Source organism: Prionailurus bengalensis, chromosome E1 (assembly GCF_016509475.1).
Source record: "Prionailurus bengalensis isolate Pbe53 chromosome E1, Fcat_Pben_1.1_paternal_pri, whole genome shotgun sequence".
NCBI lineage: Eukaryota > Metazoa > Chordata > Mammalia > Carnivora > Felidae > Prionailurus > Prionailurus bengalensis.
Window position 1 is genome coordinate 44,654,564 of NC_057347.1, and position 18,537 is coordinate 44,673,100.

The 18,537-nt window shown below is 38.4% G+C and overlaps 1 protein-coding gene across 2 annotated transcripts in view; it reads left to right on the forward strand.

The window, feature by feature from the left end:
* EFCAB3 (EF-hand calcium binding domain 3) overlaps positions 1-18,537 on the forward strand; it is a 108,615-nt gene that overhangs the window by 8,952 nt on the left and 81,126 nt on the right. For both annotated transcript variants that reach the window (XM_043584903.1, XM_043584905.1), the window contains exons 3-9: positions 2,263-2,316; positions 2,769-2,873; positions 7,032-7,085; positions 12,201-12,305; positions 13,076-13,129; positions 14,965-15,069; positions 17,395-17,448. In XM_043584903.1, the coding sequence (XP_043440838.1) occupies positions 2,263-2,316; positions 2,769-2,873; positions 7,032-7,085; positions 12,201-12,305; positions 13,076-13,129; positions 14,965-15,069; positions 17,395-17,448 (531 nt within the window). The remainder of the gene's footprint in view (positions 1-2,262; positions 2,317-2,768; positions 2,874-7,031; positions 7,086-12,200; positions 12,306-13,075; positions 13,130-14,964; positions 15,070-17,394; positions 17,449-18,537) is intronic.

The following is an 18,537-nucleotide window of genomic DNA, read 5'->3' on the forward strand; positions in this document are numbered from 1 at the left end:
GGGAGACACAGAATCTTAAGGAGGCTCCATCCAGGCTCTGAGCTATCAGCACAGAGCCCAATGGGGGACTTGAACTCACCAACCATGAGATCATGACCTGAGCTGAAGTCAAGTGCTTCACCGACTGAGCGACCCAGGTACCCCTGAGTACTTTCTTTTTAAAAAGTTTTCAATATGGGTGTCTGTGTGATGAATCATAAATCTTGAGTCCTTGGGAATATTTTGGTTATGCCCTCATGCTTAAATAACAATTTGTATTTAAGTTCGAAGCCCTTTTAATATTTCTCCATTAATTTTACTCCATTGCCTTTCAGCATCTAGAATTATTGTTGAGAAATCTAATGTCAATCTGGTTTTTCTTCCTTTATAGGTCTCCTTCTTTTCTCTCTGAAGAGTTTTAGAATTTTGTTTTTATTTGATATTATTAAAGTCGCTATAATGTATATCTAGGTTGGAATTTTCCATCTTCTATTTAAATCTATATGAGCTATTTTAATATAAAGTCATCTTTCTTTAATCCTGGAGATTTTAAATTATTATTTCATCAAATAGTTTCTCCTTACCATTTTTTTTTCTCTCCTTTGGAACTCTTGTTACCCAGAGATTAGCACTGCTACTTCTATAGGCATATCTTATAATTTTCCATTTTCCACCTCTTTATCCTTTTCTGTTGCCCTCTGAGAGAATTCTTCAATCTGATCAAACTACCCACTAATTAATTTTTTAGATATTTCCTTTGTACTCTATCTCATCCGCTGTGTTTCTTTATTTAAACTTTTTTATAGCAGAGGTGCCTGGGTGTCCTGGGAGCCTGGGTGGTTCACTTGGTTGAGCATTTGGCTTCCCCTCAGGTCATGATCTCATAGTTCATGGGTTTGAGCCCCTCATCTGGCTCCATGCTGACAGAACAGAGCCTGCTTAGGATTCCTTCTCTCTCTCTCTCTCTCTCTCTCTCCCACTCCCCTACTTGTGCTCTCTCTCAAAAATAAATAAACATTAAAAAAATTAAAATTGTTTTTATACCAAATGTTTTATACCTAATATTTCCATTGATTCTTTTCATATTTTCTTGTTCTTTTTATATTTTGCTAATATCTTCTCTCCTTAAGTATATCTGTCATGCTTATTTTAAACTCCTGGTCCTTTTATTCCAATAATTCTTATTCAAATAATATACATTATTCAGTCTGTTTGTTTGTTTGTTTGTTTGTCTGTTTGTTTTTGAAGTAGTTATATTCCTCAGATGACTGGCTACTTTGGTCCTGTCCTGTGAGTCCTTGTTCTCTTGGGGCATCATTACTATGTTTGAAAATATGCTTTAGGTAAAGGTGTAAGGTCAGGCTCCAGTGAACATCAGCCTGTGGGGTTTAAGGGCAGTGGTTAGACACTGCTCAGACTTCAGTTTCTTCAGGGTTGATTTGTGGGGAAGGAACCAGATATTCATGCTAGTCCACCACCTATGTGGGAGTAGAAATCCATGTTTGAATTTTTGTAAAATACAACACCTGTGTTGGCAGCACAGGACATCTCACTGAGGGATTACCTTGCAGAAGAGTCATTTTCATGGGCTTGTCAATGAAAATATCTAAAACAACATCTATGTGATGTCACGTGGAAAACATGTAGAAATACTCATTACTAATATTCAAAGAAGTCCTGTCATGGTTGTCAGGTTTTTTTTAGCTCAGAAATCATCCATGGCTTCACTCATGAGTCCCACCAGTATCTACTCTTATCCCTGAGAGCATTAATATGTGTGATCTTAAGCAAAAAAAGGAGAAAATGAGAAGTAGATGAAAAGAGAGACATGGGAAAGGTATGGAAAGACACCACTAATAATTGTTTCAACTGTCAAATCAGAAAGTGGGTACAGGGCACCTAGGTGGCTCAGTCAGTCGAGCATTAGACTTCGGCTCAGGTTGTGATCTCACGGATCATGAGTTTGGGCCCCGGATCAGGCTCTGTGCTGACAGCTCAGAGCCTGGAGTCTGCTTCAGATTCTGTGTCTCCGTCTCTCTCTGCCCCTCTCCACACGTGCTCTCTCTCTCTTTCTCTCCCAAAAGTAAATAAACATTTTTTAAGTAGTGTGTAGATTTACTCTCTTGAGAGCTTTTTCTATTGGTCTAACTCTTAAGTTGGGATATAATAAACAGGGGGGGAAAATGAGTAAAACTATAAGAATTGTTCTTTCTGAAATTGCTAGGTTTTAAATTATTACAACAGGTTCCCTTACCAATTACTGTATTGTGCCCTATCTTACAGCTGCTGGAAAGTTGTATAAGCATAAGCTGCTGGGTGGCATAAGGTCTCTCAAAGGTGAGTGAGCAGTCAGGTAAAATTGAGATTCCTTATGTTTCGTATTTACATTTTAAAAACCACATTTATTTTTGGTGATGACAAATTTGTTAATCTAACAAATTTTTGTCTCATCATTTACTACTTTTAACATAACTACCTTTGAAGGAATTACTTTTGTCTCTATCATTCCAAGTCCTATTTCCAGAGAGGAATTAGAAAGACGGTCTTCATCAGACTTGCCAATCCTTTATTTTTCTCCTTATAAATGTCTCCCGAGAGCTACAGTCAAGTCTTCTGGACAACAATGAAGAGCAGGTTCTGTTCCTGATTCCCATGCTAGCTCTTTTCATTTAAGCAAATTTATTGTTCCTTTGATTGTTGTCCCTCCAATTAATGCATGGACATGCCTAGCATTTTTCACTTTATCATTATTGTTTGCCCTTCTCACTTCCATCCTTTGTTTCCCTAAGGAGTGGAGCTTAATGTTAATCAGTTAGGACTCTTCATGAAAAGTATGGGCTTTGACCTGGAAGAAGAGGAGTACCTGGACCTGCTCAGCAACCTGCCTGCTGATGGTGAGCTGCTCCTACGGTGAAACTTTGCATTTGTATGTGAGAATTTCTGAGAGCATGTTTAGAGTGTGCAGAAACATTAAAAAACAGAAAGAGACCCAATCCTCAAGAATTCATCAATTCCTGCAGTGGACTTTATTGAGTGCCTAATATACATAAACTATTAGGAATATAAAAATGAAGATGATGGTTCTCTGTCCTCTAGGAGTTCAGCATCTAGTAAGGAGTCTCACATGCTGACAGGCCATCATACCACTATGCGGTTGTGCTGTAATACTAAAAATGCATTCAGTAAGATCCTGAGGAAGGGAAAAGCTAAGTTCACCAGGTAAAGAATCAGAGGAAGACTTGTCAAAAATGTATAGAAATTCTTCAGGGGAAAAAAAAAGGCATTCCATGGGGTTAAAGGAAGGCACTTGTCATGATGAGCACTGGATGATGTATAGAATTCTTGAATCACTATACTGTACACCTGAAACTAATATAACTGTACATTAACTATATTGGAATTAAAATTTTTTAAAAGAGAGGTGCCTGGATGACTCAGTCAGTTGAGTTTCTAACTCTTGATTCCCAGGGTGGTGGGATCAAGCCCTGCATCAGACTCTATGCTGAGCATGAAGCCTGCTTAGCATTTTCTCTCTCTCTCTCCCTCCCTCCCTCCTTCTCTCCCTCTCTCTCTCTCTCTCTCTCTCTCTCAAAAAAAAAATAAAAATAAAGATAAAAAGAAAAAGAAAAGAAAGCTGGGACAACCCACAGCAAACAAGCACCCACCCACAGGCTACATGTACAGTACATATAGAGCCTATACTTGCAAGTGCTTACTTATGTGAGAAAACTCAAGGATAACCTGAGGGGGATAAAGGCATTCCAGATGAGGAAAGCAATGCATACAAAAGCATAAAATCATGCAAATTCATGAATGTTAGGAGAGCAGCAAGTATTTCCTTGTGGCTAGAATATATGCTTCATGTTGTAAAGAAACAGGAAACATGGCTAGAAAGGTAGGCTGCTGAGACTGGAAAGACCTTATACCATGCTGTGGAGCTGAGCCTTCATCCTCTTGAATTAGTTTTGGTAATTTGTACCTTTCTAGCATTTTGTCCATTTCATGTCTAATTTGTTGACACGAAGTTGTTCACAGTATTCCTTTATATTCCTTTTAATTCTTGTAGAGTTGATGGTGATGTCATCCCTCCTGATTTTGATCCGTGTCTTTTCTCTTTTTATTTGGTTAACCCAGCTAAAGATTCGTCAATTTTGTTGATCTTTTCAAAGAGCCGATATCAATTTTCCCTACTGGTTTTCTGCTTTCCATTTTATTGATTTCAGCTCTAATCTCTATTATTTCCTTCTTTCAGCTTACATTTGATTTCATTTGCTCTTATGTTTCTAGATTCTTAAGATGATAATTTAGATTATTAATTTGAAATTTTTCTTTTCTAATATAGGTGTTTATTTACGACTATAAATTTTCCTCAAAGCACTACTTTAGCTGCATTCCAGAAATCTCAATATGATGTGTTTTCATTTTCAGTTAGAAATACTGTCTAATTTCCAATATTTCTTCTTTGATCCATGGGTTATTTCAAAATGTGTTTTTGAATTTCCAAATGTTTGTGAATTTCCCAAATTTTCTCCTGCTGTTGATTTTGAATTAATTCCATGATAGTCAGAGGACATACTTTTTTATGATTTCAGTCCTTTTAAATTGAATGAGACTTATGGCCTGGTATATCCTAAAGAATTTCTCATGGTTGATAATATTGTTCAAGTCTCCTTTATGCTACTGACTTTTCTATTTAGTTGTTCTATCCTTTATTGAGAGTGGAATATTGAAATCCCAACTATTGTTCTTGAATTGTCTATTTTTCTCCTTGATCTTAGACTTTATCCTATAGGCAATGATATTTCTAGAGTATTTCTCTTTTGGAAGTCAATACTGATGACAATGTAGGAGGCACTATTGGAAGCGAAGACTCAAATTTGAAAGATATTGCTATGATGCAACAAGAGATGATAAGGCCTGAGCAAGCAAAGTAAACTTAATGACAGATAAGAGATTTGGGAAATATTTTAGAATTAAAATGAATAGGTTTGATGACTGATTACATGTGAATTATGAAAAATAAGAATTTTAAGAAAACAGAGACCTTTTGGTGGCTAGGTCATCAGTCATATCATAAGCCAATTGGAGAATTCAGGAAGATGTTCAGGTTACAGTGTCAAGAGAGTAGTTTCAGTTTTATTTTATTTTTTTTAATGTTTTTTATTTATTTTTTTTGAGACAGAGAGACAGAGCATGAATGGGGGAGGGGCAGAGAGAGAGGGAGACACAGAATCAGAAGCAGGCTCCAGGCTCTGAGCCATCAGCCCAGAGCCCGACGCGGGGCTCAAACTCACAGACCGCGAGATAGTGACCTGGCTGAAGTCGGACGCTCAACCGACTGAGCCACCCAGGCGCCCCGAGAGTAGTTTCAGTTTTAGACATGTTGACTTTAATATACCTACATGACATTCAACTAGATATATGTATGAATATGGTTAGAAATGAATACTCTAATAATTCATCTTTACTTAGGAAGTTACCAATCCACAGATTCAGCAAAGCTTAGCAACATGCCAGAGCACTGATGAGATTATAATCAGACCAAAAGAAGAAGATAAAAAAAAAAAAAAGAAGAAGAAGAATGGAGGGAATATCTGATAAGAAAAGTTTGAAAGTAAGCAAATAGAATAAGGAGGAAATAGTGTTAAAAGAGAGACAAAAAAAAAAAAAAAACATTTACCTAGAGTAGATTCTGAACTACCAGAAACAATTTCAAGATGGAGAATAATTTTCAAAGTACTTTGCCATTATATAATTCACACCTAGCATATGTTAGCATGACCCCATAATACAAGACCCATAAGACCTACTCAGAAAAGTTTCCAAGATAACAACTCTCATGGGAAAAACAGCAAAAACCTGAGATTAATCCCACTTGTTCCTCTGATTAGATGGCATTGTGGAAAGAATTTATAAGTTGGAATGAGACACAGGTTTGAATCTCAGCACTGAAAATTCCTAATTGTGCAAGATTGGTCAAATGAAACCCTCTGAGTCTTAGTTCCCTTTTGTTAAAAACAGAATAATGGCTACCTTTCCTAAACATTGCAAGTTCCTAGCATAGAGTTTTTATTAGTAGTAATAATAACAACCAGTCTATATTCATCTCAACACAATGCCACTTAATGATGCCTTTGCTGTTGCCAGAAAAAGTGAATTTTCCATAGGACAGTTTTTTTATTACTAGAAACATATAATTTCCCAATATTTTTGATCTGCCTATGAAAGGATGTATATATTTTTTGCTACCACATTTTCCAGGTATCTTGAAAGTTTACTGGAATGCCACAACAGTGACTTTGGTTGTGGAAGTGTCAGCCATCTCCCTGAGTACCCCTCTTCAGGTCAGTGAGCCCACAGGAAGCAGCATTAGAGACCCATCTCAGACCATCCTAAGTCTTCTGTGGGACTAATTGAAATACATGAGAATGGATGAGACATTTTCCTGTGAGGCACTGACAATCTATCAGGTGGTTCCTTCTAAATACCCTCATTTAAGAGGAAAATACAAAATAAAGTTTTTAAAAAATACAAAATTTAAAAAAATATATTAAAATTCATTTAGGTTGATCAAGCTTTTTAAATACATGTTGAATGTGGATAGTGGAAGAACATAGCTAAATGTCACCTGTCATTTCAGTACAGAAATAGACATTATTAATGCTTCAAGTCAGATCTTTCCTATTGGAGCATTTACCCCTTTTACAGTGCTTGTCAGCCTCATAATCAGTAAAATGGAGTTCTTCCTGATCTGAAAATAGAGAGGGCTACTTTTTAAATGTCAGCCTAGCAGTACTCTACTATGTGCAGTTTGTCTTAATAGAATAAATACTGATGTCTTCATATGAAATTAAGTATCTTTTTTATAATCAGAGCTTTGACTGATCAGAGCTTTGACTTTCTACGTTTACATTTGATAAAAAATAGGATAAAATTCTAGAGCAAATCATTAAAATTTGCTGAATTTTGTGTTGTACTTCAGTGTGTGGCTTCTTTGTCTTTCTTCTATTTCTACTATTGTTTTGGGCACAAAATTCTGTCTTCTCTTACAGATGAAGGGAAGATTGAAGTGAATGTGGTAATGGATGAAGGAAATATTTTTACAGGTGGGTTAGATCCTTATTACCTCATTAGTAAACATCTGTACATCTCAAGTGTGGATCTATAAAAACCAACCATCCAGGAGGTCATGTAGCTTGGGCAAGAAAAAAAAAACATATAAATAAATGCAATAAGATATTATTGGGCGATGTTAAAAACCTATACAAAGTAAAGAAGAGGAAGAATGGTCATTTGCTCCTGAGGAAGAGAAATTGGGAAATGCTTTAATAGAATGGTCAACACAAGAGCTGATCCTTAAACTATAAGTCAGTTTTTCCAGACACAGCAGGATGGGCATTCCTGATAGAGAAGAAAATGATAATAAAAGGCACCAAAATGAGAAACTGTATGATGCTTTAAGGAACTAGAAAAAATTGGGGGTAGCTAGCTACAGCATAAATGCTGTCAGGAGTTTGGCAAAGAATAAACTTAAAGAGGAAGGAGCAGGATATGGTGGGCTGAGTAATGACTCACAAAGATATCCAGGTCCTAATCCCCAGAACTTGGGAATGAATGTTGCCTTATACAGCCAAAGGGACCATGGAGATGTGATTAAGGATCTTGAAGTGAGGAGGTTATCCCTGATTATCCAGTTGGGCTCTAAATATAATCACAAGTGTCCTTAGAAGAGGGAAGCAAGGTTAGAGTTGACGACAGAAAAAGTAGAAGGCAATGTGACAACAGAAGCAGGATGCTCCATTCCTGGCCTTGAAGATAGAAGAGGGGAAGTAAGTTAAGGAGTGTAAGTGGCCTCTAGGAGTGGGAAAAGCAAGGGAATGGATTCTTCCCAAGAGCCTCCTAAAGGAACCAGCCCAGTTAACACCTTGACTTTAACTCAGTAAAACTAATTTTGGCCTTCTGACCTCCAGAACTGTAAAAGAAAAAAAATCTGTATTGTTTTAGGCCACCATGTTTTCGGTAATTGCTGTTTTGTTACAGCAATAGGAAACTAATACAGGAGGCAATTCACGGAGGACCTTGAATACTTAGTAAAAAAGTATGACTTTCATTTTGCACAGAGGGGGCAGTTGTTCCAGGATTTTAAGCAGGGGACTATGTAATTAGATTTGTAAATTAGAAAGATTACTCTAGCAGCAGTATAAAGGATTGAGGGAGGTGTATGTACAAGAATAGAGTCAAGGAAACTAGCTAGGAAGCATGTTGTAAATGTCCAGGTGAATGACAGTAAAGAGTAGAAGTAAATCATTCTCTGTGAGGCTTGAGAGGAAGGAACATGTAGAAGAGATGTTACAGCTATAGAAACTGTAGAGTTTGGTTACTGTAGGTTTTGTATAGAGCTAGAGCAAAAGGATGAAATGAAGGACGACTCCTCAGTTTCTGAGCTGAGTAGTTGAGTGGGTGACAGTGACATTGACCAAAATATGTAATTCAGTAAAATACATTTAGAAGTAGAGATACAGTTTCCATTTTGGTCATACTGAGTTTGAGGTTCCAGGGAGACTGAACCTTAGGCAGTTAAATATGTGAGTAAGAATCTGAGGCCACCTCTTTTTCTGAGACAAGCAGACCTCGAGTCAGGAAGGATACAGATATAGAGAATCTAGGTAGACGTGGAAGTAAGATTCAGAGGATTTCATCTAAAACCTTCCATCCTCTGTATAGTAGGAAACAGGATCATCTACTAAAAGAAAGGACCCAGTGGTGGGGTAGAGGACTTTAAGGAAAGTGTTAATGATGGTGGATAATTCAGATAAGAGAACAGTAACTAGAGTTGATGAGGAATATAGGAAAGCCTTGCTGAGAAGTGCCAAGAGTCTAACCAAAGTCAGACACCATAAATAAGTAATGGCGACTTTTCACATGATTATGATATCCTTCAGTTGGACCAAAGTAGGAGATTCTTTTTATTTATTTTTTTTAACATTTATTTATTTTTGAGAGACAGAGAGAGACGGAGCATGAATGGGGAAGGGGCAGAAAGAGGGAGACACAGAATCCAAAGCGGGCACAGGGCTTGAACTCATGAACCATGAGATCATGACCTCAGTTGAAGTTGGATGCTTAACTGATTGAGTCACCCAGGCACCCCCCAAAGTATGAGATTCTTTTTTTTTTAACATTTATTTATTATTGAGAGACAGAGAGAGACAGAGCATGAGCATGGGGGGGGCAGACAGGAGATACAGAATCCGAAGCAGGCTCCAGGCTCTGAGCTGTCAGCACAGTACCCGACACGGGTCTCGAACTCACAAACCGCGAGTTCATGACCTGAACCGAAGTCGGACACTTAACCGACTGAGCCACCCAGGTGCCCCCCAAAGTATGAGATTCTTAAAGCTGATGTGCCAAAAGAATGAAAGCCTAAAGACAATGGTGGTGTTGTGAAGAGAGTGGTTAGGTGGTCTAGTGTGGCTAAAAGAGGAAGTGAAGTTATCATGGAAAGCATGAACTTGCAGGAAAGCAAGAGAGAAGGGAATGAAAGTCTCTATCAAAACTGTAACAGGGGTGGTAGGAGGAAGGAAGTAAAAGAAGTGCAAGAATATAGGTTCCGACCAAAAGTAGGTATGCTACAATTGAAGATGTTAGAGGCAAAGCATTTCCAGGTGATGACAAAGTTCAGGATGTGTCCTTGATAGGTAAGTAGTATAGGATTTAGGGGACCATCATTGAGGCTAAGGAGCTCAAGAAATTGAGAGGCCAGGTTGTGGAATGAACTATCTATATAAAGACTAGAATTGCCTATTATGATGCCAGGAATTTGGGTGCAGAGGAAGACTGTGAGTAATGGGACAAGCTCCTTAAATGACCAAGAAGTCAGTAAGTGACAATAAAAAGAAAGCCAAGTACCATAATTCTCACAAAAGGAGAGGTTTGAGTATGGCCAGAAAGCAGCACATAGGATCTCGGAGAATGTAAGCCCTATGGCAAATGAGTTATGGGGAAAAAAAGAGCAGCTTTCTCTCAGAAGGAAGGGAGGGAGGGAGAGAGGGTGGAAGGAAGGAAGGAAGGAAGGAAGGAAGGAAGGAAGGAAGGAAGGAAGGAAGGAGGAAGGAAATGAAAGAAGGGAGGGGAGATGGAAGGAAGGAAAGAAGGAGGGAGGGGGTGGGGAGGGCATGGGAAGGGAAGGAAAAGGAAAAGCAAAAGCAAAAGGAAAATCTATCCAGAACAGACAAAGTTCAGTTAGGAAAGAAGGTAAGAGTCTATAAAGAGACTGAAGATTTAGAGAAATTCATATTTAATGAAATATGAGCCTGAGAGGGCACTGTGGGAAGGGTGAAAAGAAAGCTAGCAATGGAAAGAAAAATCAGAGTGGTAAAACACAGAATAGATTTGAGAGGATAGAAAACTTTGTGGGCTTACATTTTGAAGAATGGGAATGATACAGATGACAGGGGTAGTTAGACTGATAACCTAGCAGAAGACCCATGTCTGTCAAAATGTGATCAAGTTAGGGGAGCCTGGATGGCTCAGTTGATTAAGCATCCGGCTTCAGCTCAGGTCATGATCTTGGAGGGGGTTTAGTGCATTCAAGCCCTGTGCATCAGTCTCTGTGCTGACAGCTCAGAGCCTGGAGCCTGCTTCAGATTCTGTGTCTCCTTCTCTCTCTGGCCCTCTCCTGCTCACGCTCTGTCTATCTCTCTCTCAAAAATAAATAAACATTAAAAAAACCTTTTTTTAATAAAAAAAAAAAAGTGATCGAGCTAGCAGACTAGGAAATTGCTCTGTTGTATCTGAAGAATCATTCCTTGGCTGCTTACAGGGTGGGGGGGCATTTTAGAAGCTCCATGGTGCAAGGCTTTCCAGAAGAGTCTGAAGCAGCTAGGGGAGAGCAACCCTTGTACACATTTCCTCCCAGGCACTTGTGCAGAAGACTGGCTCCCTCCCCAGGTATTATCCTCCCAATGGAAGTACTGCGGTGTGGTTCCAGAGGACTAAAAGCAAGAGTTTTCTTTTCCTGAAATCGGAAATGATTAGGAGGTGCAAATTGCCCACTTAAACAGCATCTTTTTTCCCCAGCTTTGTTGAGATATAATAGATATATATAAACTAAACTGTGTACGTTTAATGTATGCAATGTGATGATTTGATACACGTAATTCAGAATATTTGCCATAATGTGGTTAGCTAACGCATTTGTCACCTCACATAATTACCATTTTGTTGTTTTTGTTGCTAAACTGCATCTTCAAGCTAGAGGCAAGAGCCATCATGAAGGAAAGTTTCACACAGCCATCCTACGAGCAGATTGGGAAACAGCTACTGGGGGGCAGGGATAAGTGGTGATTTCCACCCTCCTAAAAGTCCATTACCAAACAAACTTGTTAGCTTTGTGTCTTACCCATTCTGTGAGAGTCTGATGTTCCCCTGTCTGGCTCATTGTAGCACTTTACATTGAAGCCCTTAGAATGAAAATAACTATGTGCCAGTTTTCCTGGGACCCTAAAAACAGGAGAGCTTGGAAGACTGCATCTAATTTCCTAGCCACCAAAAAAACTTTATGGGTGGTAGAGGCTGCCAAGAAGAGAGGGAGGCAAGCCCACCAAATCCCTGAGGCATGACAGAGAGCCAGTTCTGGTTAAGAAAGAAGCCCCTGGAGAAAAGCCCTGTATGATTCCATGATAGGTAATTAAGAAGACTTTGCAACACCAGGATTTTAACATTTACACAAAATTGTATTTCAGCAGCATTGTTTTCCTTACTGATAAATTCTCTCACTCTACCTGTATATCCATGAATGTTTGCATCTACAGACTGCTGGCCTAAATTTGATTGCCATTGTTTGAGCCAAAAAGCTCTAAGATGATGTCTTAGCTGGCATTCTTGTCAGAATTACTTCATTGTTTAATCAACGAATGGGATTAAAAAAAATTTTTTTTTTACATTTATTTATTTTTGAGAGACAGAGCACAAGTGGGGAGGAGCAGAGAGAGAAGGAGACAGAATCTGAAGCAGGCTCCAGGTGCTGAGCTGTCAGCACAGAGCCTGACACAGGGCTCGAACTCACAAACCGTGAGATCATGACCTGAGCTGAAGTCGGACACTCAACGGACTGAGCCACCCAGGCACCCCGGGATTTTTTTTTTCTTTTTTTTTTTTTTTAGAACATGAGGTCACCATTCTTCAAATTTTCAACTTTTACCACCTTTTAATTTTTAAAGGTGAGAAGGTCGATACTAGTAACCTGGAAATTTTACTGGAAAATATGGGGATAACACTCACAGAAGATGAAGGCCTGAAACTACAGAACAAGCTTCCAGTTGATGGTGAGCATTAAAAATACCACAGTGGGGAAAAATCTCAGTGGCCTTCAGAGAAGTTGAATATGTGGACTTTTTTTTTTAATTTTTTTAAACGTTTATTTATTTTTGAGACAGAGAGAGACAGAGCATGAACGGGGGAGGATCAGAGAGAGAGGAGACAGAATCTGAAGCAGGCTCCAGGCGCTGAGCTGTCAGCACAGAGCCTGCCACAGGGCTGGAACTCACGAACCGCGAGATCATGACCTGAGCGAAGTCGGACGCTTAACCGACTGAGCCACCCAGGCGCCCTGAACATGTGGACTTTTTTTAAACTAATACTGCCTAGTTAAGGAATGTTTCATCCCCCTACCCCCATCACCAAAATGATTTCACCAAATTGAGAGCTGTTTCCACTCCTCTAAGTTTTATTCTTGGAAGTGAAATATACATTTCTAGGGATCCCTGGGTGGCTCAGTCGGTTGGGTGTCCAACTCTTGATTTTGGCTCAGGTCATGATCTCACAGTTCATGGGTTCAAGCCCTGCTTCGGGCTGTGTCCTGACAGCTCAGAGCCTGGAGCCTTCTTCAGATTCTGGGTCTCCTTCTTTCTCTGCCCCTCCCCCACTCACGCTCTGTCTCTCTCTTCTCTCAAAAATAAATGCACATGAAAAAAATTTTTTAATCATTTAAATTTCTAGAATAAAATACTAGAAGTCTCCATTTCTGAACCTATGCATGTTTCATTATATATTTAAATATCAACACTCCTGCCTGAAACTTATTTTTTCCCCACAGCCAAAGGAAGGGTGTACATGAACAGATTGATGAAAGAGTTACAGTCTCTCAAAGGTGAGTAAGAAGCATATTGAAAAGGCAGGTAAAACTGGTCATCAAGTTTTGCTCTTATTTTCTTTTTTTTTCTTTTTAATTTTATTCATTATTTTTTTTTAATTTACATCCGAATTAGTTAGCATATAGTGCAACAATGATTTCAGGAGTAGATTCCTTAGTGCCCCTTACCCATTTAGCCCATCCCCCCTCTCACAACCCCTCCAGTAACCCTCAGTTTGTTCTCCATATTTATGAGTCTCTTATGTTTTTCCCCCTCCCTGTTTTTATATTATTTTTGTTTCCCTTCCCTTATGTTCATCTGTTTTGTCTCTTAAAGTCCTCATATGAGTGAAGTCATATGATTTTTGTCTTTCTCTGAATGACTACTTTCATTTAGCATAATACCCTCCAGTTCCATCCACATAGTTGAAAATGGCAAGATTTCATTCCTTTTGATTGCTGAGTAATACTCCATTGTATATATGTACCACATCTTTATCCATTCATCCATCGATGGACATTTGGGCTCTTTCCATACTTTGGCTATTGTTGATAGTGCTGCTGTAAACATGGGGGTGCATGTGCCCCTTCGAAATAGCACACCTGTATTCCATGGATCTATGCCTAGTAGTGCAATTGCTGGGTTGTAGGGTAGTTCTATTTTCAGTTTTTTGAGGAACCTCCATACTGTTTTCCAGAGTGGCTGCACCAGCTTGCATTCCCACCAACAATGCAAAAGAGATCCTCTTTCTCCACATCCTCTCTAACAACTGTTGTTGCCTGAGTTGTTAACGTTAGCCATCAGACAGGTGTAAGGTGGTATCTCATGGTGGTTTTGATTTGTATTTCCCTGATGATGAGTGAAGTTGAGCATTTTTTCATGTGTTGGTTGGCCATTTGGATGTCTTCTTTGGAGAAATGTCTATTTGTGTCTTTTGCCCACTTATTCACTGGTTTATTTGGTTTTTGGGTGTTGAGTTTGATAAGTTCTTTATAGATTTTGGATACTAACCCTCTATCTGATACGTCGTTTGCAAATATCTTCTCCCATTCTGTCAGTTGCCTTTTGGTTTTGCTGATTGTTTCCTTCACTGTGCAGAAGCCTTTTATTTTGATGAGGTCCCAGGGGTTCATTTTTGGCTTTGCTCTTATTTTCAAAAACTCTTCCTATTTTTCAATTTTCAGATTATTATCCCAGATGTCCCAATGGTTTGTTAAGTCAGTGTTTATTCTTCATATGCTTTAGGTACATTACAGTAACCCAAAGGCAGCGGTTCCCAAATAAAGTTGTATATTAAAATTACCAGGGGGAGGGTGGAATATGTAGCATTCAAGTCACTAGGCCCCTTTCTAGTCATATTGATCTTGAATTTCCATGGATAGTATCTAGAAGCATATGTTCTTAAAAAGTGTCTCAGAGAATTATGATAGAGTAAATCCATGGATTGGCTTCTGTCTGGCTCAATGGATGGCTAGCTGAATGGACAGATGGGTGGGTGGGTGGGTGGATGGATGGATGGATTTGTAGTTGTCCATTAATTTAGCAAGTTTCCCATTCTTCTGTTCAAACACATGTATAAAGGTTGATTTTAGTCTGTGCTATGACTTACCAAATACCCTTAATTGTTCGCTTTCTTCTCTTAAATGTTTTCCTAAAAGTAATAACAGAATTCCATAGATCAGGGTCTAGGAATTCCTCACTTAGATAACAACAAACCACATTTAGTTGGATAGTTTAATTGTTCTTTGCTCTTCATTGTCTATGTAGTATTGATGCCTAGGCATGATCTATAATAACCCACTCTTTACATCATTACAAATATTTTTCATATCCCATCCCTTTCTTTCCTAAGGGGTGAAGGTGTCTCCAAATAAGGTGGACACTTTCCTGAAAAACATGGGAATTGATCTCAAGAAGAAAAAAATCCAGGAACTGAAGGACCTCCTACCAACTGATGGTGAGAATTTTAAGTGTCAATATACTCTTTAGCCAAACTTTGGACTTGAGGCTAGTATCAGGCCTGGACTACCTACCTGAAGATATGATGTATCTGAGAATAAAAAGAAAGAGTGAGGCCTTTCACATAGCTACTAAACTAAGCTCAATGGCTCTCACTTGGGAAGTATCACCAAGAATGGTGCCCAGTATACATGGCAAGTGTCACTCTTCACAGGGAACGCCAGGGTTCAATGGAGAATACTCAAGATTTTAATCTTTGAGTCCCTACCACTAACCAGCATTAAACACCAATGAGCAACATGGTCCTGAAATGTGTAAGGCACTATCATCAGCACTTTATATATATCGTCTTACTTTATCTTGCAAACAACTTTATAAGGCAGGTTCTAATTTTACTCCCATTTTACATATAAGGAAACTAAGACACAGAGAACTCAAGTAGCTTGTGTAAAGTCATAGAGCTAGTAAGTTGTGGGCTGGCAATCTGGCTCCAGAAACTATTAACCACTCTGCTATACTGCCATGAACTACTAGAACTAAGAAATTTAAGAAGATACATAGTAATGGTCAACAGAATTCATTAAACTTGGCATATATCAGACTGTTCTCATGCTGGTAGAACTGAGAAACATTCATGAGGAAATTTTGACACCTGCCCCTTTGAGGAAGGAGTGAAGATATAAGATCCAAGTCAATGAACATGGACTTCTCTAAACCAGTAGTACCTTCCACTCTTTTATTCCATAAACTTTAACTGAATGCCTATAATATGTCAGACACTGTTCTAGAGCCTCGGAAACTTTGCCTTAGTAAGAGGTAAGCGGTTTTCCCAAAAATGGCTTTTTCTTTGGTTTTTAATCCCTTTCATAGCTCTCTTAACCTGCCAGTTCAATAAATACAGATATTTGTCTTTGCCTTGTTTTTCTACTATCCTGAAACATAAGAAAAGATACCAGCACAGTGATTTAAAATGAGGCTAATTCTAATCTAATTCTTGTGGACTACCTTGTACATCTGTGGAACCATCTGAAATAGGAGGGAAGACTGTTTCAGGGGCCCGATAGGCCTCAGTGAAGCTGATTAAGAGACACACAAAGCAAAAGACCTTCTAGGATCTGTCCTTTACAGGAACAGATTTTTCTCCAATAAAAGTTTTTCCTTATCCTGTGTAAAAGTCATAATATAATAGTATTCATCATCATCATCATCATAGATGCTCTAAAACTATAAAAGGATACCAATAAAAGATCATCATAACTGAAAAGACATAAAAAAAAAACAAGCCAGGAAAAATTCTATATCTAAGAACCTGAACTATAAACTGGTTTTAAAGCTACTTCATTCTCTGCAATATGTTTGCATTCTACTGGAACTTAATTATTTAGGAAGCATTTGTGTTTAGTATCAATATTTAGTATCAATTTAGTAGCAATCTTTTGCAAACAAACTAATGCTAAGGTAATAGTAGGAATACAAAGTGATTCTTGGTATCTCACTCTTGGAGGAATTGACAATCTTAGAATTATTACTACACTTAAAACAAGAGTACGAACATGTTTGAGGAGTGACGGATTGGCACCCTTGACCAAGTCATAAGTGGAAAATGAGTATGTCCACAGGCAGCTCTAAGGTTCCAAACTGAATCTTGCCAATTAGAGTAATTGCATCTTTTAACTACTATCTTAACATCCCAACCCAGTGCTTCTCAAACTTGCAATATTACAAACTACTAAAAATGTATCCATTGACCTCCAGTAGCTTCAGAATTGAGAAATAGCCTAAAGAAACTAAGCACGTAGTCTATGAAAAAGTCTTTCAGTTGAGAATGGGTACTGCACAAGAGTTTTGTCATCATATCTGGGAATGTAACTGAATATATCAACATGATGATTATCATGTTGGCAACCTGAGAGCAGCTAGGCATGGGGTACAGCACTCTATCCTTTACAGGGATCACTTGATGCTAAGGTGATCATAAGCCCAAAGGGAAAGTCAGCACTGACAAAATGGAAACATCATTTTTAAACAAAATTTTTAAACTCTCAAAAAATTTCAGACCCGTGCCTGCAAAAGAGTAACCTAGTAAATAATAGATTGTCTTGAAGGAAAGGAGAGTGCTTTAAACTTTGTTCATGCATTGTGCTGCATGTAATTTGATAATGTAAAATGCAGGAGCTATATTAATTTAAGTTAATGACATAAAAAAATAATAAATTTCTAGGGAAAGTGTCTCAAAGTGGCTGAATTTGGGGTTTCTATTTCACAATTTAAAATTTTTATATCATTTTTCTAAAAATCTTTTTCATGCTTTTTTATCTTAAAGGTAATGGGAAGATTGATGTAAATGTACTGATGGATGAAGTTAAAAATATTACAGGTGAGTGAGATGGTACAATGAGGATTATATTATGTGATCTTAAAGTTTTATATGGAACTATTTTTCTTACTTAAAATTTAGGTAACATACAGTGCAATATTGGTTTCAGGAGTAGAATTCAGTGATTCATCACTTACACACAACACCCAATGCTCATCACAACAAGTGCCCTCCTTAATACCTATCGCCCATCTAGCCCTCTCCCACCCACCTCCCTACAGCAACCTTCAGTTTGTTCCCTTTCCTTAAGAATCTCTTGTGATTTGTTTCCCTCTCTTCTCTTCTCCCACTCCCTCCCATGTGCTCATCTTTTTTGTCTTTTAAATGCCACATATGAGTGAAATATCTACTATTTGTCTGTCTCTTGACAAATCTTGAAGATTGACTTATTTCGCTTCCCATTATACATTCTAGCCCTATCTGTGTCGTTGCAAATGGCAAGATTTCATTCTTTTTGATGGCTGAGTAATATTACATTACACACACACACACACACACACACACACACTCACACACACACACACACACACACACACACACCACATCTTCTTTATCCATTTATCCATTCATCAGTTTATGGACATTTGAGCTGTCTCCATAGTTTGGCTATTGTTGTTAATGCTGCTATACACATCGGGGTGCAGGTACCCCTTCAAATCTGTATCCTTTGGGTAAATATCTAATAGTTAAAATGCTGGGTTGTATGGTAGTTCTATTTTTAGTTTTTGAGGTGCCTCCATACTGTTCTCCAGAGTGGCTGCACCAGTTTGCATTCCCACCAACAGTGCAAGAGGGTTCTCCTGTCTCCGCATCCCCACCAGCACCAGTTGTTTCTTGTGTTGCTAATCTTAGCCATTCAGACATGTGTGAGGTGGTATCTCATCATGGTTTTGATTTGTATTTCCCTGATGATGAGTGACGTTGAGCATCTTTTCATGTGTCTGTTAGCCATCTGGATGTCTTCTTTGCAAAAGTGTCTATTCATGTCTTCTGCCCATTTCTTAACTGGATTGTTTGTTTTTTGGGTGTTGAGTTTGATAAGTTCTTTATAGATTTTGGATACCAACTCTTTATAAGATATGTCATTTG